Below are 21,233 nucleotides of genomic sequence, written 5' to 3'. Positions count from 1 at the left end.
TAGTTCTGTTGTGTTACTAATTCATTTCTTCTCACAATTTTTAGCACAACTCTGTGGGACTTTTCTCCACAAAGAAAGCACTTACTACTAAACTATTTTGCTGTCATCTGTCTGTTGGCTTATATCTGGGAGTGTTTTCCCCCTTAAACTACAGCAACTTACATTTTTAGGAGTCTGTCTTGCAAGGAACCTTCTCAAATACCTTTATCCATATGTTCTTACGATTTTCTAGCAGTTCAAAAAATCAAGAAGGGAAAATTTGTATAGACATTTGAATATTCTCCACTACATCGGTGGATTATGTACGTATCTTCTGTGTGTGTCTATAAACAGATAGACCAAACATGCCTTTAGCATCTCCTGACAGCTGCTTTTATTCTTTGAAAACTTCGTGTAAATTTGGTGATTACAATTCAGTAAGAAAAGCCGCTAAGCTTTGGCATCAAAGCTGTGCGCTTCTTGTTCCCAATGAAGTTGTCTGACAGATGTCTCCAGGACATTATTCTCAAGCGTCTCATCAGTGGGTCAGTGGAAAAACAGGATGAGTCCCAGCTTTCCCACTAGTTGGTCTCTGTACTTGTGCTTTTCTTGAGTATACGTTCTTATGTGTGTCTTATTTTCTCAAGTAGCTTTCAGCTTGGAGGGATTAGAAGACAGTATCTCTCAAAAAAAATGGGATAAAAAAAATTCTGGCCTCTCACAGTTATTTTGTTATTGTTTGCAATCCTTCTTCTTTAAGGAGTCTCTCTGTGTACAGCAAGAAAGTGGATTTCTCTAAGGTGATTCTCTCCCCTTAGAAGATCTTACAAACATCAGCTGTCTTGCTGATCACGGCACCAACACGCTTTGAATGGAGAGAAAAAGCTTGACATCCTTTTGGTTACGCAGCATCCCCTGAGCCATGCGACTGGCCTGGCCTTCAAGGCTTCTCTCAACGGGCTGTTAGAAAACTGTGTTCAGCCCTGTGGTGTTAATGTTTCCAGATTGTGATCAAAATGGGCTCACTGAGCTGTATCTGAGCTGTGCAGGGATGTTTGGAGATGGATAACAAAAAGGTAGGACACCTTTGTAGATGGAGCAAGCTCTGTGGAAGGTAGTGAGGTAGATGGAATTCAGCAGCTCTGTAAAACCTTATGCAGGAGTCTGCTGAGTTCTGTGTCCACAATGTGTGCATGAAATTCTTTTTCCTGCACCCCTGGCTTGATACGGAGGGTGGGAGGCAAGTGCTGTGCTTCTTCCAGCAACTGCTGCGGGCTCCAGCTGGGAGAAAAATCAGTGAAGAATTGATAAAGATTCGAAGACTGGGAGAGACAGGCTTATTTTGGCAAACAAAGGTAAATTTTTATATATTTATATAGTTTAAATTTCCCAAGGGCACACTTCCAGCCATAGTTTACATGTTGGATTTTTCACTGTAGGCTGTGATTTGTGATTATTATCTGTTTGCATTTCGAACGTGGGTTTCAGAGCCTTACATGCCAGTGCGTCTTCACTGATGTGTATTTGTTACGCTAAATAAGCTTGCTATTATGTGTTCTTTATGTGTAGTTGTTTGTACTATAACTTCTTAAAAAAAAAAAAAAAAAAAAGGAAAACTTGTCATAAATCTTAATCTGTGTTGTCTGTTAGGTTTGCTTTGTTGTTGTGAAAAAGTGTATTTAGAAAACTCCTGAGAGGCACCATATGAACCAAAGCAGCTAGATATGAAAGCATTAGGGGCTTTGTATTAGGTGCTTTGGATACTTTCATTCAATTCAGTGAAAGTGCTTTTTTTTTTTTTAAATGTACAATGCACAGCACTGCACGTGGATTGTAAATTATGTAGGCAATTAAATAACCATAAAAGAAACAACTATGCTGATTATAGATAGTTTTTATATAGCATGTTACAAATAGTGTTTTTCTTTCATACTCATCATGAATCCTGAGATTCTGACTAATCACTGCAAGATAAATTGTCAAAGCTTATTTAAAACAGAAACTCTAGAATGTAAATCATTCAGCAAGGAAGACTTTCTCCTTTTTTCACATCAATGGGCAAACTCAAGTATGTAACTGTGTGGCCTTGAAAATTGTGTGATTTTGTTTCAGACATTAGCCCCTGCGCTATAGTAAGATGCAGCATACATGCAAGTATTTGGGAGTTTAGCAGCATACGGTTGTTTACCCATTCCAAAATCCATTTGTTACCATTTTTTATTTAATGTCCGTTTTCCTCTGAGCCTGGACCATAGTTCCCTCTTTTCTGTTCTTCCCCATGATAAAAATGAATGAATGATTTTATTTTTTTTTACTGCCATCAGTAAGCTTTAATGATCTTAGTAAAAAGAGACGAGCAAATAATTCTTCCGTTTTTCAGCAAACAATTGGAACTGTGAACATAGTAGGAGGCTACATTGGGAATCTGGTAAAATAACAACTCAAGTACAAATATTTCTTTTTAAGATTTTATGCTGACAACATGTTCACTCAACTTAAGAAAAATTGCAGATACAAACCATTCACGTAGCTGTTTTTTTTTTTTTTCCATCATTTGTCAGTGTTTTCAAATTGCTTCAGAACTTAAGAATGAACCATAAAACAAGATGCTTTAGTTGGTGTGATTTGTTATTGACAAAGTTGTATTTCCTAGGTGCTTCAAATTGCAACAGTTGAGATGTGAAAAACTAAAAACTAATCAAGATTGGTAGTGTCTTACATGAATATTTCTGTTATGAGTTCTGGCCATGTTCTAACAACAACTTCAAAATACTTAATTGATTTTTCTTCATGTGATTTATTTTGGTGCTTGCTCGTAGGAGGCTGATATTACACAGTGAATGAGTTGTACATAGCAGTCATCACAGCAGCTCGTATGTCTTGTTGAAAATAAATTCTTGACTCTTCATTGCTGTTTGCCTTCCTTTGTCAATATTGTGCCACAGAGATTACTGGTGGTAAGCAAGTTCACCAAAAAATGTCATGTTCATGAGCAGTGGTTATATGTATGCTATATGTTCGTAGCAGCAGCTCAGAAACACAGGGCTCTGAGCTCTTCAGTATCATTTAGGGCATTGTAAAACCTGCTGGTCCAAAATGACTGAAATTCATTGGCTTGAAGGAAACACCTCTTCTGCTCCATTGCCCAGTTTCCTTCCACACTTTACCATTCGAAGTGGGAGAAACCCAGATCTCGACTCTCTCTCAGCAAGTTAAAATCACCAAAAATTGTACAGAGCACAGTGCTGCTGCTATTTCAAGAAAAAAATATTGGGTTTAAAGGTTTCAATTACTTCCATCATTTTAGTTGATCTAAATGGGATCTACTGTGTGTATTTATCTGTTGAACATGGTCTGTATTGAGCTTAGCTTATTCTTTTTTTTTTTTTTTTTTTGTCTCGTTCATAAAAGCTGAACACCTGCAATAAATCCTGCAATTTATAGTATGGATTTCTAGATATGTCTCTTTCATGCTAGCTGCCTTACCCTGTCTTGGCCTATGAGGAGGAATTTTGTCCTGAAGAGGCAGGCTCGTGTTTGCACAGGTCCTGTGGCTGAGCAGAGCCTTCAGCTGTCATTTGTAGGCTGCAGCTCACATTGTGCCTGTCTGCAAGTGCAGTGGCTGCTCTGTTAATTGCTAAGAGAGCAGCTGAACAATTGCTCATCTGAAGTGTTCGGCGCGTTCTCCCTCTCTGTTGAATCTACAGGCAGCCTCGCTGCCTGAAATGTAAAAAAAAAAAAAAAAAAAAAAAAAAAAAGAATAAAAACATAAATAAAAATTCTGTTTGTGAGCTTGTAGAAATTGCTGTATCGTTTAGAATATCTGTAGTACATGTAAGTTCTGCCATGAAAATGGATGCTTGAATTTCTCCCTTTACCACGTACCCCAAAATATCTCATAGTCATAAAGCCTACGCGTTTATTGGGATTTTTGAGGGCCTGGCAGAATCTAGACCTGCACGTGGTATTAATGAAATTTTTTTTTTTAAAGATACAGAGATGATCCTACAAAATGATATCACGGACTCAGAAGGCGCTACAACTGTCTAGATTACTCAGTTTTACACAGGTTGTAAAATGTGTCTAATGGGAGATTGCAGACAAGCAATATTTGAGAGGTGGGAAGTTTATGACCTTTCCTGATGCTTTGTGCGGTGCGCTCCTGACATTCGGTACAGAATTGAGATGTTCAGGGAGCTTTTAAATGAGAAACAGAGGCTTTGTCCTGTTTTCAGAATAAGAAATACCTATTTCTGGTGTTTTCTGTCAAGAAAATATTAAAAGTAAATATATACCAGATGAGTAACTGCACACTGGCTTTTTTTTTTTTTTTTTTATGAAGACATTCACGTTTATCCTTGTTTGGGGGTGTGGGTGGTTCTGAGCGCAAGGCGTTTGGGAGAAAGATTACCCTCCCCTGGTCAGAGTATTTCTGTTCTTGCTGTTGAAGCCTGAGAGTGAAGTTCATTGATCTTAATAATGAAGACATTGAAAAGCCCTTCATCAAAAGCAGGGAGAGCAAGCTGGACATTTTGCGATATATCTGAACTTGTTAGGTGAGAAGGATATGGGGAAAAGATGGCAAGTAACAAACCGCAGCCTACTGGGCCTTATTTAAGCACTAGGGCTCAGAGAGGGGAGTGGCTTGTTTAAGTGGTTTGTGGAGAAGGGTTTTTCTGTTGTTTTAGGTGGTTTGGTTTTTGTGGGTTTTTTTAGTTATCTTTTCTTTAATTCTTTTTTATATTGGAGAAAGGAATCATCCTAATTTATTTTCCCTTATTCAGATATTTTTCTTGACCATCAAATTGATTTCAGCCAGAGGAAGTAAAAGAATGAAATACTTGTCTCTAGTAATAGTTGCAGATGAATAAAAAATAAAAAAACAACCAACCAACCAAAAACTTCAATGCCACTTTTTGCTGTATCATCTGGCAGATATTTTAATATCCCAGAATACCCGAGCTTTCTTCATGATTAGACACAAACTTGGGGGTCAGCGCAGCAGCCTTTGATTGGAGTTTGCTCGCTGGAGTTTGCTAGAATTTCAAGTGTTAAATCAGAAACTTTTAACCAATTGTCTCTATTTTGAAAGTGAGGTAGTCATTATAATAGAGGCTCTTGGTATATGTGTTTAAAGTAAGCTTTCTTGGTCTAAAAAATGGTTATAATTTAAGTGAAGGAAGAGTCAAGTAAACAGTAATTAATCCCTGTAATAAACCTACGTTACGTACCTCTGTCTTGATCTCCGACAGATACCGTTTTCCAATAAAGCTGCATGCAGTATGTGCACATACTGACAGCTTTCCACTGTTCTTTTTAATCACAAGATTAAAGAGGAAATGGCAGTGCATTTACGGTCTCTCCAAAGAGGCCCAAAGAGGAGCATTCTCAAGTGTTAGTCTTCAGAAAACAGGTGATAGCGCTGCTCATGTTTATTTTTAATAAATGTTTTTCAAGTAATGCCGTTTCTGTGCATCGCTACCAGATTGCCTGGTTACAATACATGTGCTGACATCTGTTTGGTTTATAATTAAGCGTAGGCCTTCTATACATTAAGCATCTGAAATAGCTCCAGAAAACACAAGTGCTGGCACAGCGTCTCAACGCTGAAACTTATCCCTCCGTTGTGTCCCCACACAGGGGGAAGAAATGCCCATTTTCCCTCAACATTGTCTCTACCTGAAAGGAACAGAGGAGATTCTGAATTCTGCACAGCACTGAAAGTTTGTCATTAGTAGTTGTAGCAGCAGCAGAGAGGGTTGTGGGGTTTCTTCTTTGGTTTGTTTTCTTAAAATGCCTGATTCTGAAGCTCATCAAAGGATTCATTTCACAAAACTGCATCTCAGATTTGGGTATTTTAGGTCTGTGGGAGCAAGGGCAGTTTCTTCCGAAGGATCAAGAAACAGAGTATTTTCTTCTTATGTAAGGATCTGTGTTTAAATAAAGGTTAATATTAATCACAGGCCTTGTGCAGTAATGGAACAAAAGAAGCTGTCTGAAAAGGGTTGGCTGTTCCAGCAAGTAATCTCCATGAGTCATTATAACATTAGTAATAAAGCAGGTTTTTTAACCCATAATTTAATTACAACATATGCAAATTATTTGTCCGTGAAAACAAGTCAATGAATTCCCATAGGAATTACAAGTACTTTGAACAAAGGTAGGCACCAAGGCTGTTAAAATCAAAACTGATATGTGGTGGAAGGTGAGGCTTTTCTTGATACCATTTAGAGTTAATATATTAATATATATGGTTAATATACTTAAATGGACAGTGTTTCTATGTTTTCTTGAGGAAGCTAGCTCTTAACAGTAGAGTTTAAAATGCTTTCACTTCGGTGGGTCAAATTTAATGCTGTATTTTCTAAAGTTTCCTCTCCCTTTTTGTTCTGAAGGCTATTGATGCTTGTTAAGACTTGAGGAAGTGATGACTTGCGTGCAGAGTGTAATAATTGCGCTGTGATTTTGCATGCGTGTCGTAAGTAGTGTCCTGTGACAAACGCCGCTGGCTCGTCAATCAGACATTATTGCCCAAATGAGAGCCCATGTGGCAGCATCCATTATTATCATTGCTCCCTGCTACACCTCACAAAGGTTTTGCTTATGGAGAGAGTGAGGGAAAAGGGGTAGAAAGTGGCAAGAGAGCTAATGATCTACAGCTCTCAGGAGCCCAAGTTTTTTAAAACCTTTCAGAGGTTGTGAAGTTCTCTCTTTGCATTTAAAGGCTATTGCTCACAAACTGAGTGGAAGGAGGCGTGCTTTACTGTTGCACTGAATCTTGTTAAATTAAAAGGTCGTGCACTCTAGATAAGGAACTAAGAATTTACTGGGAGTCAAGTTAATGTTTCAGCAGTCTAATAGCCTGCATTAACATAAAAAAGCCTTTTTAATAATACACTTGAAATTGTTAAACATAACTTCCCAGCACCTGTCCCTTTGGTGTTATTCGCCCTTCTTGTATTCCTCTGGGTTGTAGGGTCGGCAATAACACAGGTGGGGGACGTGGGTGTACCTGCAGGTAGCCGTCACCGTTCCCTGTCCTTCACCGCAGGAGTGTGGTGTTTGTAGTGGGGCTTCCTTCCTCATGGTCCGCTTGGGCTTGATTTTATGTTTCCTTGACGTATCCAGCCTGCTTTCTTCTCATTCATTCTCAGCTAAAGTTTTTGCAAGTCACCCCAAAGCCTCCCCCAGAGCCAGGTGCCAAAAAGGACTACTGGCTGATACCTGGTGGCTACCCTGGGGTGTCAGATTTTCCCCATACAGGACATTCTCAAAAGCAGGTTAGGATGCAATTCCTGGACCACCTGACATCACTTGAAGCAGCCCAGGTCAAGACAATCCCAGACAGCTCCTGAGACACTGCACTGCCAGGCTGATACAAAGCCTCTGGCCTTTTACTAGCATTCACAAGGTATTTATTGTATTTATTGGGCTGTGTCATAGATAGAAATATCACTAGATTAAAGCTTTCTGTAATTAGGACCATCTGGTTCATATTTCCTATCCGAAAGAACTGTGTCGGTCAACACTGTCAAATCTCCTCAGACTGTCTGAAGGAATAGCTGCAGGTCAGAAACTTCCTACTTAAAACTGGCTCAGAGGATTTATTTATTTTCAAATGAAAGCCAATGGAAGCAATGAGCTAATATGTTGCTACGTAAGGAGAAAAGGCAAATGCCATGAGTAGTCTTCTAGTAGCTAGCGTGTCCTGTGCAGAAGGTTCTCTGCTGCCATGAGTACCTGTGGTTGCAGCGGTGGCATTTTGTGTTGGGGTGGCTGTGTGAGCACTCTGTGGAACTCCAGGCCTTTCATTTTCACCAAACCTGATTAAACCACTTCTCCTAGTTTGGTGACTCCCTCCTTGCCACGTCAAGGCCCAGCTCCAGCAGGAGGAACATGGGATGATGCTATGGGTCCAGGTCTATTTGGCTGTGGAGCGCTGCAACACAGGCTTGCTCTTCTTGGATGAGCATTCAGACTGAGGCATCTGCAAAGTGGGAAGGAGAGAAGGGGATGGATGCTATTGCAGTTGGTACTGTTCTTCATCTTCCTTTTCCAAAACAACAGAAAGCTGTTCTGCTGGAGTTTTTTAGAATGACATTTTAAACCAAATTTCTTGTAAGCATCAGCCAGTTCTTGTAGGCTTCCTGTGCAGCCAGTAGGGAGAATGTAGGTTCCCTCAGAAAACTCCCACGTCTTTTTTTCTTGGTTGCATGAAAAACTGGACTCTAGAGTTTTGTTGCAAGTATTCTGGCAAACTGTATTTTGGGAACCTGAAGTACATCTCATTTCATGAATCTGACCTGCCTTCATGATGCTACAGACAAGACATTCAGAAACTGAGATTGAGTTAACTTTCTAAGGAAAACACATTGTGTCCTTTCATAAGCATGGCACGCTGGTATGAATAAGCTTTCAGGAGTGATGTTGTAGTGAGGTAAGGTATTAGTTCCTTAGCTCCTGACTGTACCTGTTACTGTATCAGCGTGACACAGTCTCTAATTTAGCAGTTCTCCAGGACAGTCAGTACCCTTTATATTAGTCAAGTACCAGCCGGTAGTGTTTTTGCGGTTGTTGCCATACTGTTGTAAGTAACTAAATCCTGTGGAGGATGCAGCCTCTCAGCAATGGTTCTGACCTGCCGATAGACAGTACTTCTCCCTTCTGAGGCAGCAGCTCCTGATAAATCTGACACTCGTGCTAAAAGCCACTGATCTCTCCTTCACATACTCAGGAACATAGCCCTGCGGTTATACCAGGTAAGACAGTACAAAGTAATAGATATGGATGGCTTAGGTTAGCTACTCAGTGTTCTTTAGTATTTTAGATTCAAGAGAGAAGACTGATACGTTTGTCTCATTCACAATCCCCAACAATGCTCACACCACAGGACAGTCTTCATAGCTCTTCTATTTATATGCAGGTATACATGTATGTATATAAAGCATTTATATATGTATATATATATATATATATATATATGCATACGCAAATATTTCACTCTCTTTGTAATGTTTAATTAATCTTCTAAGTGTTAGGGCAGCCAGATCTGCACATCAGTGAAGATCTGATGGTTTTTTACAGTATCAGGCCACAGAACTAATGTCTTCTCACCTTTCCAGGCTCTCTAACCTACTTTGCTTTAGTCTCCGTCGCTCTGTTCCTAACTCTCCGTACAAGTCTGTCTCTCTGTTCCAGCTGTGCTTGGTGTTTGTGGGTTTGGGGATTTTTCTTTTGCACTGCTTGCTGTCTGCATGTGAATTCTTAAATTTCAAATACTTGCATTCAGTTATACGGAGATCTAACTGACATAACAGAGCATTAACATTTCCTTTATCCTTCCTATGCCCCGGTATGAAAGGTAAGCTCTCCAAATGCTTATATCCTGTGCTAAATCTTTTTTCTTTCTGAACACCTGTTTCTTGCAAACCCCAATTAATTCACGCCCGCCCACCCACCCACACCCCCGTAATTCTGTCCTGGAGCACACCAAGGCAGTGTGTGCATGAATGTTGATGAGTGCTTTGAGCCAACCTCTAAGCTTGCAGGGGGTCAAGGAGGATCGAAGCAGCCCATTCATTGTCCTCAGCTGAATAAGGACACCCCGAGAAGACGAGTACATCCGGAAATGATAGCTGAGTGGTGTGATCCCCTTCATTCATCCTGCTGGGCATTCTCATCCTTTCACCTGTGTGCGTTAAGAGCCTGTGATATTCATCAGACCGGCTCCAGTCTCAGGGCTTATCTCCATCAGTGGTTTTAAAAGTGCACTCTTCAGTCACTGTAGCTGCATCTGCACAATAAATTTTGCTGGCTTAAGCTATGACTTATAGCAAATTTGACTATACTGGCGAAACTTTTCAGTCGAGACTGGGTCTCTCAGTACTGTGCATTTTGAAGCCTGTTCCTCAGCTGTGCAAATACAGAAACAAGACATTGATTCCTTCAGGTGCAGGTACAGGTGCTAGGCTGTTTCTCCTTTTTCTGATGGCTGCGTGTGTTTAGTCCTGGCCTACCTCTCAGAAGCAGGAGAGAAGGATCAGAATTTCCTTAAAAGTCTCAATACTTCTGAATATAGCTAATGCAGCTGAAGGAACTGCTCAGGCTTCCTACTGTGCTGTAGTGTCCTCCATGTTAGGTTGAAGATGAGCCCCTCTGCTCCACCGTGTAGATCAAGAAACCTTCCAGATCCTGACTTCCTAAATGCATCTCATGCCCTCTTTCTTCTCCCACAAAAACATCGTGAGTATCAAGAAAATTCAGGGTTGGTGCTTGGAAAAGCCTATATGGGAATGGGATTTGTGTCCTTAGCTATAGATGTAGGAAAAACACAAATAGGTTGTTATTAGGTATGAAGCTATTTAAATAATGAATGATGGCAAATAACATGGTGATACTTCCACTCTGTATGTTTCATATTAAAATGGAGTTGGAAATACTTGAAAATGGATGAAAACTGAACTGTCTGCTCATCCCTTCAAGCACTCTATATGCATTTGTGTGAGGCATCTTGACTGTCATACGGGTTCTCTCTGGGCTTTGATTTCCCTGTCCTGTATGTGAGCTGAAGCCTGCAGTGCTCCTGGCTTTTAGTCTTACTCCTGTGCTTGCTGAATGTGTTTAGTATGAAATACAGGTAGGTGTAGGAGAGTAAGTTCAGTTCTGCTGTTACTGACCTGTGGAACTTCTGTACGAAACTCACATTAGATCACAAAGGATTTCATTGATAATTGTTGAATATTTTCATTACTCAATTACAGTTGGCTGTGCATGCATGTGGAGGCCAGCTTTCCATTTGTCGTATAAAGAGAGATTTTTTTTCAGGATAGAAGTTGTCCATCCTTTAGAGGTCACTTTCAGATCTGTTACTGAATTGAATTGCTACTTCACTTAAAAGGGCCTTTAATCAATGCTTGTACTGCAGAATTCTGGATATTGTCTTGCATGGGAATAAGGATTTAAAGGAGCAACATCCTTGCTTTTCAAAAGCACAATGAGAAGCTGCTCAATACTTGCTATAGGAGCTTCCTTTTCCTTTGCAGAATTGGGATCTTCGGGCAATGAAGTATTATTTTTTTATGGGTTGTGACTGGCCTGTGTCAGGTCTGTGTGCTGCACCAGGCGCTGTCCCTGGGCTCTGCCAGCAGCCACTCGTGCAGCGTGTGGGAGCACAGCTGGGTGCCGTGCCTGCAGGTGGCTGACACGGGCAGGAGAGGATGTCAGCAGGAGGCAGATCTTCATGGCACTTCTACAGCTTCAGGAAGGAGGCTTTATGTTATTAGCGGTTAATCAGGTGTTCTTTGAAGGCTGTTACCAGAGAGGGTTTTGGTTGGTAGCAAGCTAGGGCCGTGCCAGGGCAGGCTTCATAGAAGCTATCAGAGGAAAAGGTGGTTCTTTGAACAAACTTGCTAAGTAGGGTGGGAAATTGTATGCCTCAAATAGTTAGCCCAGAGCCTATTTTGAAATGCGTCATTCTTTTGTTTGCCTTAATCAAAGTCTTTGCTGGGTTGAATTTGGAGACAAAACGTGGGGATGTAAGAGTGGAACAGGGGTGATTAGAGGACAAAAAGGGGTTGTACAACCTTTATGGTAAGGCTAAAAATCTGACACTATGAAAGGGATGGTTTGAAAGAGAGAGGGAACAGGGATTACAGGAAGGAAGTGATCCAGCAGAGCAAGCATCCTCCGCCCTTCACTGTGCTGTAGGGTAGTGCTGGAGAGGAGGCAGGGGTGGTGAGCAGAGGGGGCAGCTCCTGCAGGCAGGGACACAGGAACCTGGGAGCACGGAGGGAGATGTGACAGCCAATGCAGCCTGACAGATGGGATATCCATACACAGAGTAGGCACTGCTGATGCAAACTTCAACAAGTTAAAGAGTGCTTTACTATACTTCACGCTATGTGGGCATCAGCTAATAAATTTTCACACTTCTGGGTTAGGAGTGGTGAGCAAATGTTGTAACAGTGGGAGTACAGAGTAATGCTGGTGTTGCTGTGGGGGTTGTTCATCATCTGGGGGACTCCAGTTTGCATCTGTACGGTTTTGATTTGTTGCTGGTTTGGGAAGGAAAGTCGTAGGGGCAGGGGGTAATTTTGAACAAAACAGAGTTGTTGAGCATAAAAAACAAAAAACAATTGGCAGCATGCCTTATACATCTTCCTAGTCACTCCGTGGTGAGGTGAGTCATTAGTGAGTCTCCAGGTTTCCAGACAGAGACAGTATTGTAATTACAGTGTGACTGGGACTGAAAAATCCAGTTACCCGTCTGATCACTTTCAAAAGAAAAATCTTCCTGTATATGTCCTGTGTTTCTCGGGAATTTCAGCCTTTGCTGTGAGGAGCTGTACGTGGAAACCAAGGCCGATGCTGCTTGTGTCCCATGTCACACAGCCGCAGCTCCGGCACCTACCCTGCTCTCTTCTTTCTTCCCTGTCCCCAGTGGTGTCCTCACTGGAGGTTCCTCAGGTCCTCCTTACATTTCCACACGCCAACATAAAGATATTTTCCGCTGAATTCTGTGACAGTGTGCCCCGCCATGGGCATGGCACCTTGTGTACTTCATTTCCCTTACAGTGACCGGAGAGAGGTATGGGTTTTGAAGCCTCGCTACTGCCAAATTGTTTGAAATTGACTCTGTTAGGAGAAGGGGGGCTTGAACGACAGACAGCCTGTTCTGAAAATAAAGCCTGACATAAGATAATTTTGTTCTCCAAACAGGAATGAAAAAAATGTTGTGCTGTGTTCTCCACTTGGGGACTGTTGGACCTTTGCTGCTGCTTGTGGCTTGTTGCGTGCTGCTCCTGTGTCAGGTTCTCCATATCACTTCTTTTAGTTTTAAAAGTCCCTAGGTTTCTTTGGTTTTATCTCTGAACTATTCAAGAAAGAATCATTCAATGATATTCCTGAAATTTCAAACAATTCATCTATTAAATTGATCGAGAAGGAATTATACTTGCATAAATCAGGAGGCCATTTACATAGATTGGATGAGGAGAAGGAGGGGGAAAATCATGCCTAAAAGATGGGTCAGGAAGGAGGCGATGACATAAAGGATGAATTTCAAGTTTAAAGGAGTGGAAAAAAGTATTTAGGCCTTCTTAATTGTTGCTGAATAATGAATTATGCAGTGCTGACTCTCGGAGTTGATTATTTTTCTCTGCAGTAAATAAGGCATGATGCTTCTCTTCTGAAGTTTTGTTTGTTCTTTTCCTCTGTTCAGGTTTTCCTCTTAGGGTTTTCTCTCTTCCTAGGCTTGCTGCATCACTTCTCATCCCCAGTGTTGCCCCTCTGAATTATTCCTTCTCCCTCCGCTCTCTATCCCGAGTTCAGCTCGCTGTTCATTTTTTCATTATGCTGCAGCATTTCTGCTCTCCTTCACCTCTCCATCTTTTCATCGCATATTCTCACCCTCATTTTTGGTACCAGAGCACACCACATCACTTCACTCCTGCAGTCTTGGTGTTCTCTTTCTCACTTACCTCTCTCAGCTCCTCAAGAAAAAAAGAAAAATCTTACCCAAATCCCCCAAATTAGACATCTCCTCTTAAGATCTGAATGCATGACAGCTCCTGCAAATCATTCCTCCCAGGGAGGAACAGAAATTGCCAGTGTTAGCCCATCTTGAGTTCCTCCGGAGGAGAAGTTGTTCCAGTGCCCTAGCCCTCCCTGCTTGCAAGTTATCCCTTTCTGTAGGGCCTGCTTGGCAGCTAAATAGCCAGCACAGCCCCAGACCCTATGTGTGCATGGTCCAACTGTGGCGTGCTTCAGTTCTTGCTCCTGGAGGTTCACAGCCCTGCTGTGGGAGGGCCTCCAGCAAGCCCAAACAGCCGCAGCTCCATCTCAGGTGCTACTGCACGGTCCTGGGCTTTGTACCTTCAAAGGAAAATGTCATCCAGGGGAGTGCTCCCATCATGATGGGGAGTGCAGCATCACACTCAAAGGAGAGGCATGAGGTGTTCTTCCCCTTACTATTTTTTTTTTCTCCCCTCAGGGGTTTCAATTGTAAGCACTGGCAGCAAAATCGTTGCACAAACGTCAGCCTCTGTGACTAAGCAGGACCCTGTAGATCTCTTTTATGTTCTTGCTAATTTTCCTAACTGTCATTGCAACACATTTTTCTAATGAACATCGAGTACATTTATTTGTTGTTTATTCTGCCTCTGATCAAGCTGAGATTTTCAGATGGACTGTGCAAAGTAATCTTTATTAACATTATGTCCTGTAGCGATGGCAGATATGAATGCTCTGCTCTCCTGACTAATGCAGAAAAATGCTTTAAGAATATGCACTATTTTTTATTGGTGTTTTTTTTTTTCTCTTTCTTTTTTTATTTTCTTTTCTTTTCCTTCCCCTTTCTATTTTAAATCTAATTCTAAAAAGTAGGGTTAGGCAGTGGCTCAAGGAGGCTTTTTCAAATTTTAGTTTGTGAACTGCCTGTCTGGCAGGCCATCTGTTTCCCACTCCCCCTTAAGAATGCTGACTTTGGATGCTTTTCTGGGCTGGAAGACAGACTTTTAATATTAAGAAGTGAGTTTCTAGATATGATGACCTGAAATATCCATGTATTAAGAGTCATCAGTTTGACTAATGGCACACCATGGCTACAGATCATCCTAAGCACCTCTTCAAAGTGTCATTTTTCCAGCTCAGTTGATTTCTGACATATCTCACTTTATCAGCCATTGAAGTGGAAATTTCATCACTCTTTTATGCCTTTTGAGTTTTTCTTAGTATTTGTTTGTAATAGGTTTTATGGGTGATTAGTTGTGTGAATTGTGAGTATCTTTTGTGGACAAGAAACTTTCTTAATTTCTGCTTGATTGTTGCGTATTACACTTAGTCTTTTTAATCTTCTTGTTACTGCAGCCAAATTGGCTTTGTTCTTTTGCTATTAAAAGGCATGCGAGTATTATAACCAGTGCAAATTGTAATTAATGTAATATTTACATTAACAAACAAGTACAATTAAAAACAAATTCCAATTAAAATAATTCAGTAGACCTACTTAGACATTATTTGTAGCACTTGTTTTCATTGCTGACAATAGGAGCCAGCTTGACTCCCAACCTGTACAATCCTCTTCTCTTATTTCAAACAGAAATGTGAGCCTGCTCCTTCCCAATGCAGCCCTGCTATGCTTTCCCTGCCCGTGCTGATGTAGTGGTGCATCACAAAAAGCTTGTTCCTCACCAAAGCAAGCACAGTCCAGCCTGTGCTTGTATTAAGGGATCAATGTGGAAGGATCAATGTCACCTAATTTGTAATAATAGTAATAAGTAATAAAAATAATAGTAATCCAGTAATAATGCAGGCTTTTGAATGCAACCACGAATGCTGGTGTTAGAAATGCTTAAAGTGTGAGATTTAGGTCTTTGGAGGGGAAGATTGTGTTAAAACTATAAGTTTCTTCTACAACTCGGTTTTCCTGCCTTGGGGATGGAAGGGAGAGTTCTGCTCTCAGCGGTGGGTGCCTTTTGTTAGTGCTGCTTTCTGCCTGTGAGACCGAGTTCATACGCTGGGCTTATAACCATATCTCATGCTCATTATCGTGCTTCTGTAACAAAGAAATCTACACATTTTACCCTCTCATTTTTAAAACCTTTTCTATTCCAGCACTGTATATGTTAAAATAATACTTTAGTTATTCTCAGAACCAATTCTATTTTTGCTTTTTATGTTTTGAGCTGTCTAAAATGGCTATGCGCATTGAAAGGGAATATAATATATGCTGTAGCAGATCCATAAATCAACACAAGCAGTGGTATAGTCTTTTCCATACAAATACTACTTGTTTTGTTAACAAGCATCTTTTTCATACCTTTGTATTATTTTGTGTCTGCATAGCTTTTGGATATTAAAGGACATAAAATATTGAGGTATGTTTAGGCTTCTTAATCAGTTACGTTACTGTTTTAACCAGCTTCTATTCTGGAAGAAGATCCTGAGAGATGAGTAGGGAGCACTGTGTGCGTTGGGAGAATTGCCATCCTCTTGCCGAACTGTAATAACCCTTTTGGGGAACTCAGATTGAATTAAATGCAGTAATTTACCATAAAAGTTTAAAAGGCCTGCAGGCACGCTAAAGTTGTAGCTGGATGTTTTAGATAACACTCTGTAGTATGACCCTAAATCCTCATTTACATCTTGACAATTAAAATATATACTATGTTTTATGTCTGCTGTACTTTTCCTATATTGCAGCAAAGGGCTTAAGTGGTAAGGTATTGTTGTTTGGTTGTTTGTTTTGTAAGAAGTTAAGCAATTATTTGTTTTCACTACAGTGACTGTATTAAGAGTACCTGAAATGCTGTCTTGGAGATTTTTAGGTAAAATGTAAAACTAATATTTGTGCATCAGCCAGCTTTGGCTGTGCCTGAGACTTCTGTTCAGACATCAGAGCCCCACTGTAGCTTCAAGAGTTGTGCACGAGAGTGCCTCCTGCTCTGGTTTGGTTTGCACGCTCAGGCTGTCTACAACACTTCAAATAAAAGAACTGTGATCTTACAACAAGTTGATTGTTTTAATCCCTATTTGTACATTCTTTATCTGACTTTGTAATTAAATGTTGTGTGCAAGTATTTGCCCACAAGGGAATGAGTTCTGTGGTCCCAATGACCTAGTCATGTACCGGAGATGCTGCTTTGATTTTCCTGCTTCCCTTCTAAATTAATTTTAGAAGAAATAAGTAAGTATTAATTAAAAAGCAGGCATCTGCTGTTTATGGTTTTGAATGGTTTTTAAAATTTGGAGTGACAGTAGGAATGTTTGGTCTGATTGGGGCTGCAATCAGCTAAGCTATGTACACAAATGGAACGGACATGAATATATAGGAGCTGACATCTCAGTCTGCTGATTAACATCCTCTCTCCTGTTTAATCCAAACAGCAGCCTGTAACACTGGTCAGATCACCAAAAAGGTCACAGGAGATCCCAATAGTCAGTGACACATCTGAGCACCCTCAGTTCTTCATACATAGAACAGCATCAGGCAAAAACACTTGGAAGAGTGGCATACATCAGTCAGTTAACTTTCAATTGTCTTCAGTATATGCAGACCATTGCAAGTTAGCATTGTAATGCAATGTGTAACAGCATTTAGCATGGCTGTTTTGACATCCTCTTGTGAGTGGGTGAGTTAGTGGTTCAATAGCTTTGTAAATATTGCTCTATGAAAATTCTGTCTTTCATTTAATTTGAGCAAAGCTATTTGGTGGACCATAAATATTGACATATGGGCAAAGATTACTTGCAGATGAAGGCAAGTGTTTTTGTAACATGTCACAAAATAAATTTAATTTTATTTGGTTTAAAATTTTAATCTGATTTGTCAAAAAAAACTATTCATGCATCAAATTAGTTGCTGCATTCCCTTGTGTTTGTATTGTACTCATTACCAATATTTCGTCTGAGCTTCTTCTAAGGCATAGTGAAAGAAAGCTAGACAGTACATTAGGGTAACTCCCACTGGGATGCAGCTTTTATGATACAGAAAACAGAGGAGAAGAAAAAATGAAATGTGTTGAAATTTGCCTACCAGTAGTTTCAGTTAAATCTGAAGATTTGAGTAAGTTGGGTTTTTTTGGTTGCTTGTTTTTTTTGTTGTTGTTTTGTTTTGTTTTTTGCAACTATAGTGATCTTTATAACAAAGCCGCTAAGCAGATGGCACTACTGACAGGATTTTTTTTTTGTGAAATATTTTTAACATTAATTTAATATGTTGGTCAAATTTGTGGGGGGAGTAAGGGGTGTGTGTTGAAAACTGGGGGCTTGGAAGGGGAATCATGGAGGGAGAAATGAGTCCCGCACAGTCTTGAGACTGTTGCAGTATTTAGTACTGCAGTGGGATGTTTTGTTCAAGACTTAAGGTTCAGATCTTGTAAAGCTATCTGCAAATCTTCTCTTGTTTGACTTGTCATAACTAGACTAATAAGTAATTGTTAATGCCGATATGGTTCTGTATTCAGCAAATACATTTGTGTTCTCTCTTTCTGTGTCTTGATTGTAGTACAGGACATTTATTTGTAGACTTAACTTTAAAATAGCTTTTATTCTGACTCCTTATCTCCAATATGTACGTTAATTCATCGATGAGAAAAACTGGAAGGCATGAGCCTAAGGATGTTAAATATTTCCTAAAGCTTGCTGAGAGATACTAATAGTTTCTCAGAAGTTAAAAGTTACCAAAGGTAAACAGGTGTTTTGTATATTGTCAGGTTCAAGAAGATCAGGCTCTTAAATCTGACCGTTTTGTTTTTTGTTTTGGTTTTCAAAATGCCCGCAAGAAATCCACTACCCTTCGTTGTTCATCATGGCACGATGCTCACAAAGTGTCTCAATAATCTGGTGCCATTAAACAGCTTGTGTTTTTTTTAACCTTTTCGTTCTTTGCCTGGAGAGGCAATAGATAACCCAGAAAACTGCCTTTTGATGTTTTATTGAATTCATTGACTTCTGTGGGAAGCAGATCAGTAGTTCCTCATGCTACAGCATAGATTAAATCTTTGAGGATTTTAGCTTGGTATAGTAACAAAGTATTGTGTAAAGAGTGGTGGCTTTTGTTTGTTTGTTTATTTGTGGTTTTTTGTTTGTTTGTTTTTTTTAATGTGAACTACATAAGCCTGGAAACTTGAAAAAAATCACAATTACTTAATCTTTGATGAGGAATTGTGCACGACAGTTTTCCCATGGACCAATTTAGAGACATTAGGAATTATTGTGCCGTTATAGTCTTGAAACATGTAGATGAGAGGGGAGATAAGCCTCCACCTGAAATCTTTACACTGAAGAATACCTGTGATTTTTAAAATCACAGTTCAGCTTAACACTAATCAACCAAAAGCTCACAAAATTCTTAGAAAATTATTTTTACATGAAAAGAACTTGCATTTATTAGTCAGTAAAGTATTTTAAATTAAATCTGGGTGTTCCATATACAGTAAATAGGTAGGCTACACAGACATGCAGGTATCCAAGTAGTCATAGCTTAAGTAAAGTATTACATTACTTCAGCTTTCTTGCCAACATACCAATATTTTGAATTCTTTTACCGCTTGAAGAACATTTGTAAATGTAATAAATATCAAAGAGAATTTGCTCAAATGGGAGGCTTCATAGCTTTGTCTTTTAGTCTAACTTGAGATTCAGACAGGTCAAGAAACGTGAGAGCTTTCCAGAGAATTTCAAAACAGATAGGATGATAAAAGACCTGCCATTCAGTAACTTGAATTACAGTTCAGTGTTAAATTAAATACTCTCTCAAAATCATTTCAGGAGTGACAACTAATTAGTTGGATATTAAATGTTTAAAGTGAAGCAGGTGAAGAGCTCTAAAGCAACCTTGTTTTTGCTGAACAAGGTGCCAGTGGAGTTGGGTATTGCTTTGTGATATGTGCTGCAAACTGTCATTTTAATTCTACATCACTTGACTGATAAAACTCTGCAAAATAATAATTTGCGGTATTTAGGTATGTTAAATTGAGGGGAGCACCAGGGAGAGAGTTCTTGAGCCAAAACAGAGAACCTTAATGTATGATGTGTTGAACAAGAAATATCAAAGTCATATAAAGTCAAGAAACACGAAGTCATCTGAACTGTTCTTCCTTTAGACATTTTGTCAGCTGTTCAAATATATGAATTATATTCTTGATTTTAATTTAGCTCTTCTCTTTAAAAACAACAGCAAAATTTCCAAACTGTTTCTTACTCTGTCAGAACTGTACGTGTTTCTGTGAAGCGTGCAGGGCCCGTGAGATGAAACTGAGAAGTCTTGTTTTGAAAACTAATTGGAATGAAACATTAAAGAAAAATAAATAGCAATAGGATTCTTACTGTAATGTTCTTCAAAAACATGATGGAAGGAAACATTGCTCATGACTGTCATTTTCAAATCAAATATGTACTTGCTTTCCAGCAGAAGTTATATAGAACATGCTACCTGAGAGAAGCTTTCCTGCATATCACTGCAATGTTTTGTACCATGCTCAGAAATTGTGTGCATGTTTTTGATGAGAACAGTTCCAAAAGAATAGAATTGACAAGAAAAAATGTAGAAGTCTGTATATCAGAACCAGACGGTAAAACCAGAAGTTTCTGACAAGCAGGAGAAAAAAGCACATATATCTTTCCCATTAGAGCATGCACCTTTCTCTGAAAAAGTGAAACCGACATATTTGCGGGTATAAAGACTTCAAGCACGTGACATGTTCTTTAAGTGGAAAAGCTGAGTTCTCCCCCTCCTCTGAGTTTTTGGTCTGATTTTGGTCTTCTCATCTTTCTTATAAAAATACGAGTACCCCATGACTTGCATTGCTTTTAACAGGAATTTCTTGGCGAGTTTTTTGTCAGGATAGCTCGTATGTGAAACTGTTAGAAGTCTTGCAGACATGACAGGACTGCATTTCGCCCATGGTCAATCAGGCCTTGCTTTCTGTATCAGGTAGCTAGGCAGCAACCAGAGCAGTTAGAGAACATTGTAACACGTAGTCTGTCTTTCTGAATTTATTTTAGGTGGATGTGAGCTGAATGTAGAGAAGAATTCCTAGCAAGTTGGGCCGATGAGCGCACGGAAGGAATGAAGTATGGATGTGAAAGAACGTAGGCCTTATTGCTCCCTGACGAAGAGCAGGCGGGACAAGGAGCGGCGCTACACAAATTCTTCCACAGAAAATGAGGAGTGCAGAGTGCCTACGCAGAAGTCGTACAGCTCCAGTGAAACCCTGAAAGCTTTTGATCATGATTCCTCTAGGTTGCTCTACGGAAACCGGGTAAAAGACATGGTCCACAGAGAAGCAGATGAGTATTCCAGACAAGGTAGGCAAGACGTTTTTCTCTGAACAGAGTATATAATTCATTAGTAACACAGCATTCCTGCTGTGGGAAGAGTACGTTGTTATACCCGTTTTAACAGTTTTAGTAATACTCTACAGACACACTACACTTCATTTGTATCCCCCTAAATATTTTACAAAGATGGGAAAGCATTATGCACCATCTTTGAAATACATAATATACGATGCACAGGAAAGTTACGTAAATGGTCCGCGTTGGTCAATGGCTCAGTGACAGCATGGCGATTTCAAGTGTGAAGTACTCAGGCCTTACAGTTTAAAAACTAGACCCCCAGCATAAATTAATCTGATTAATGGATTGTCCAAAAGATTGCCACTCCAATATCCCTAAACTGTAAATAGCTTCAAAATTAATCAAATAAATGAATACAGCTGTTCCAAGAACACAAGGCACTATGAACAGGATTG

At 39.9% G+C, this 21,233-nt stretch overlaps 1 protein-coding gene across 15 annotated transcripts in view; it reads left to right on the top strand.

The window, feature by feature from the left end:
* Positions 1-21,233, top strand: part of TENM3 (teneurin transmembrane protein 3) — a 416,659-nt gene that overhangs the window by 77,833 nt on the left and 317,593 nt on the right. For all 15 annotated transcript variants that reach the window (XM_032186162.1, XM_032186160.1, XM_032186159.1 and 12 more), the window contains exon 2: positions 20,485-20,787. In XM_032186162.1, the coding sequence (XP_032042053.1) occupies positions 20,556-20,787 (232 nt within the window). In that variant the 5' untranslated portion in view covers positions 20,485-20,555. The remainder of the gene's footprint in view (positions 1-20,484; positions 20,788-21,233) is intronic.

This window comes from Aythya fuligula, chromosome 4, assembly GCF_009819795.1.
Source record: "Aythya fuligula isolate bAytFul2 chromosome 4, bAytFul2.pri, whole genome shotgun sequence".
Lineage (NCBI taxonomy): Eukaryota > Metazoa > Chordata > Aves > Anseriformes > Anatidae > Aythya > Aythya fuligula.
Note: the sequence above shows the minus strand (reverse complement) of the source record. Positions and strands in the feature narration are given on the sequence as shown.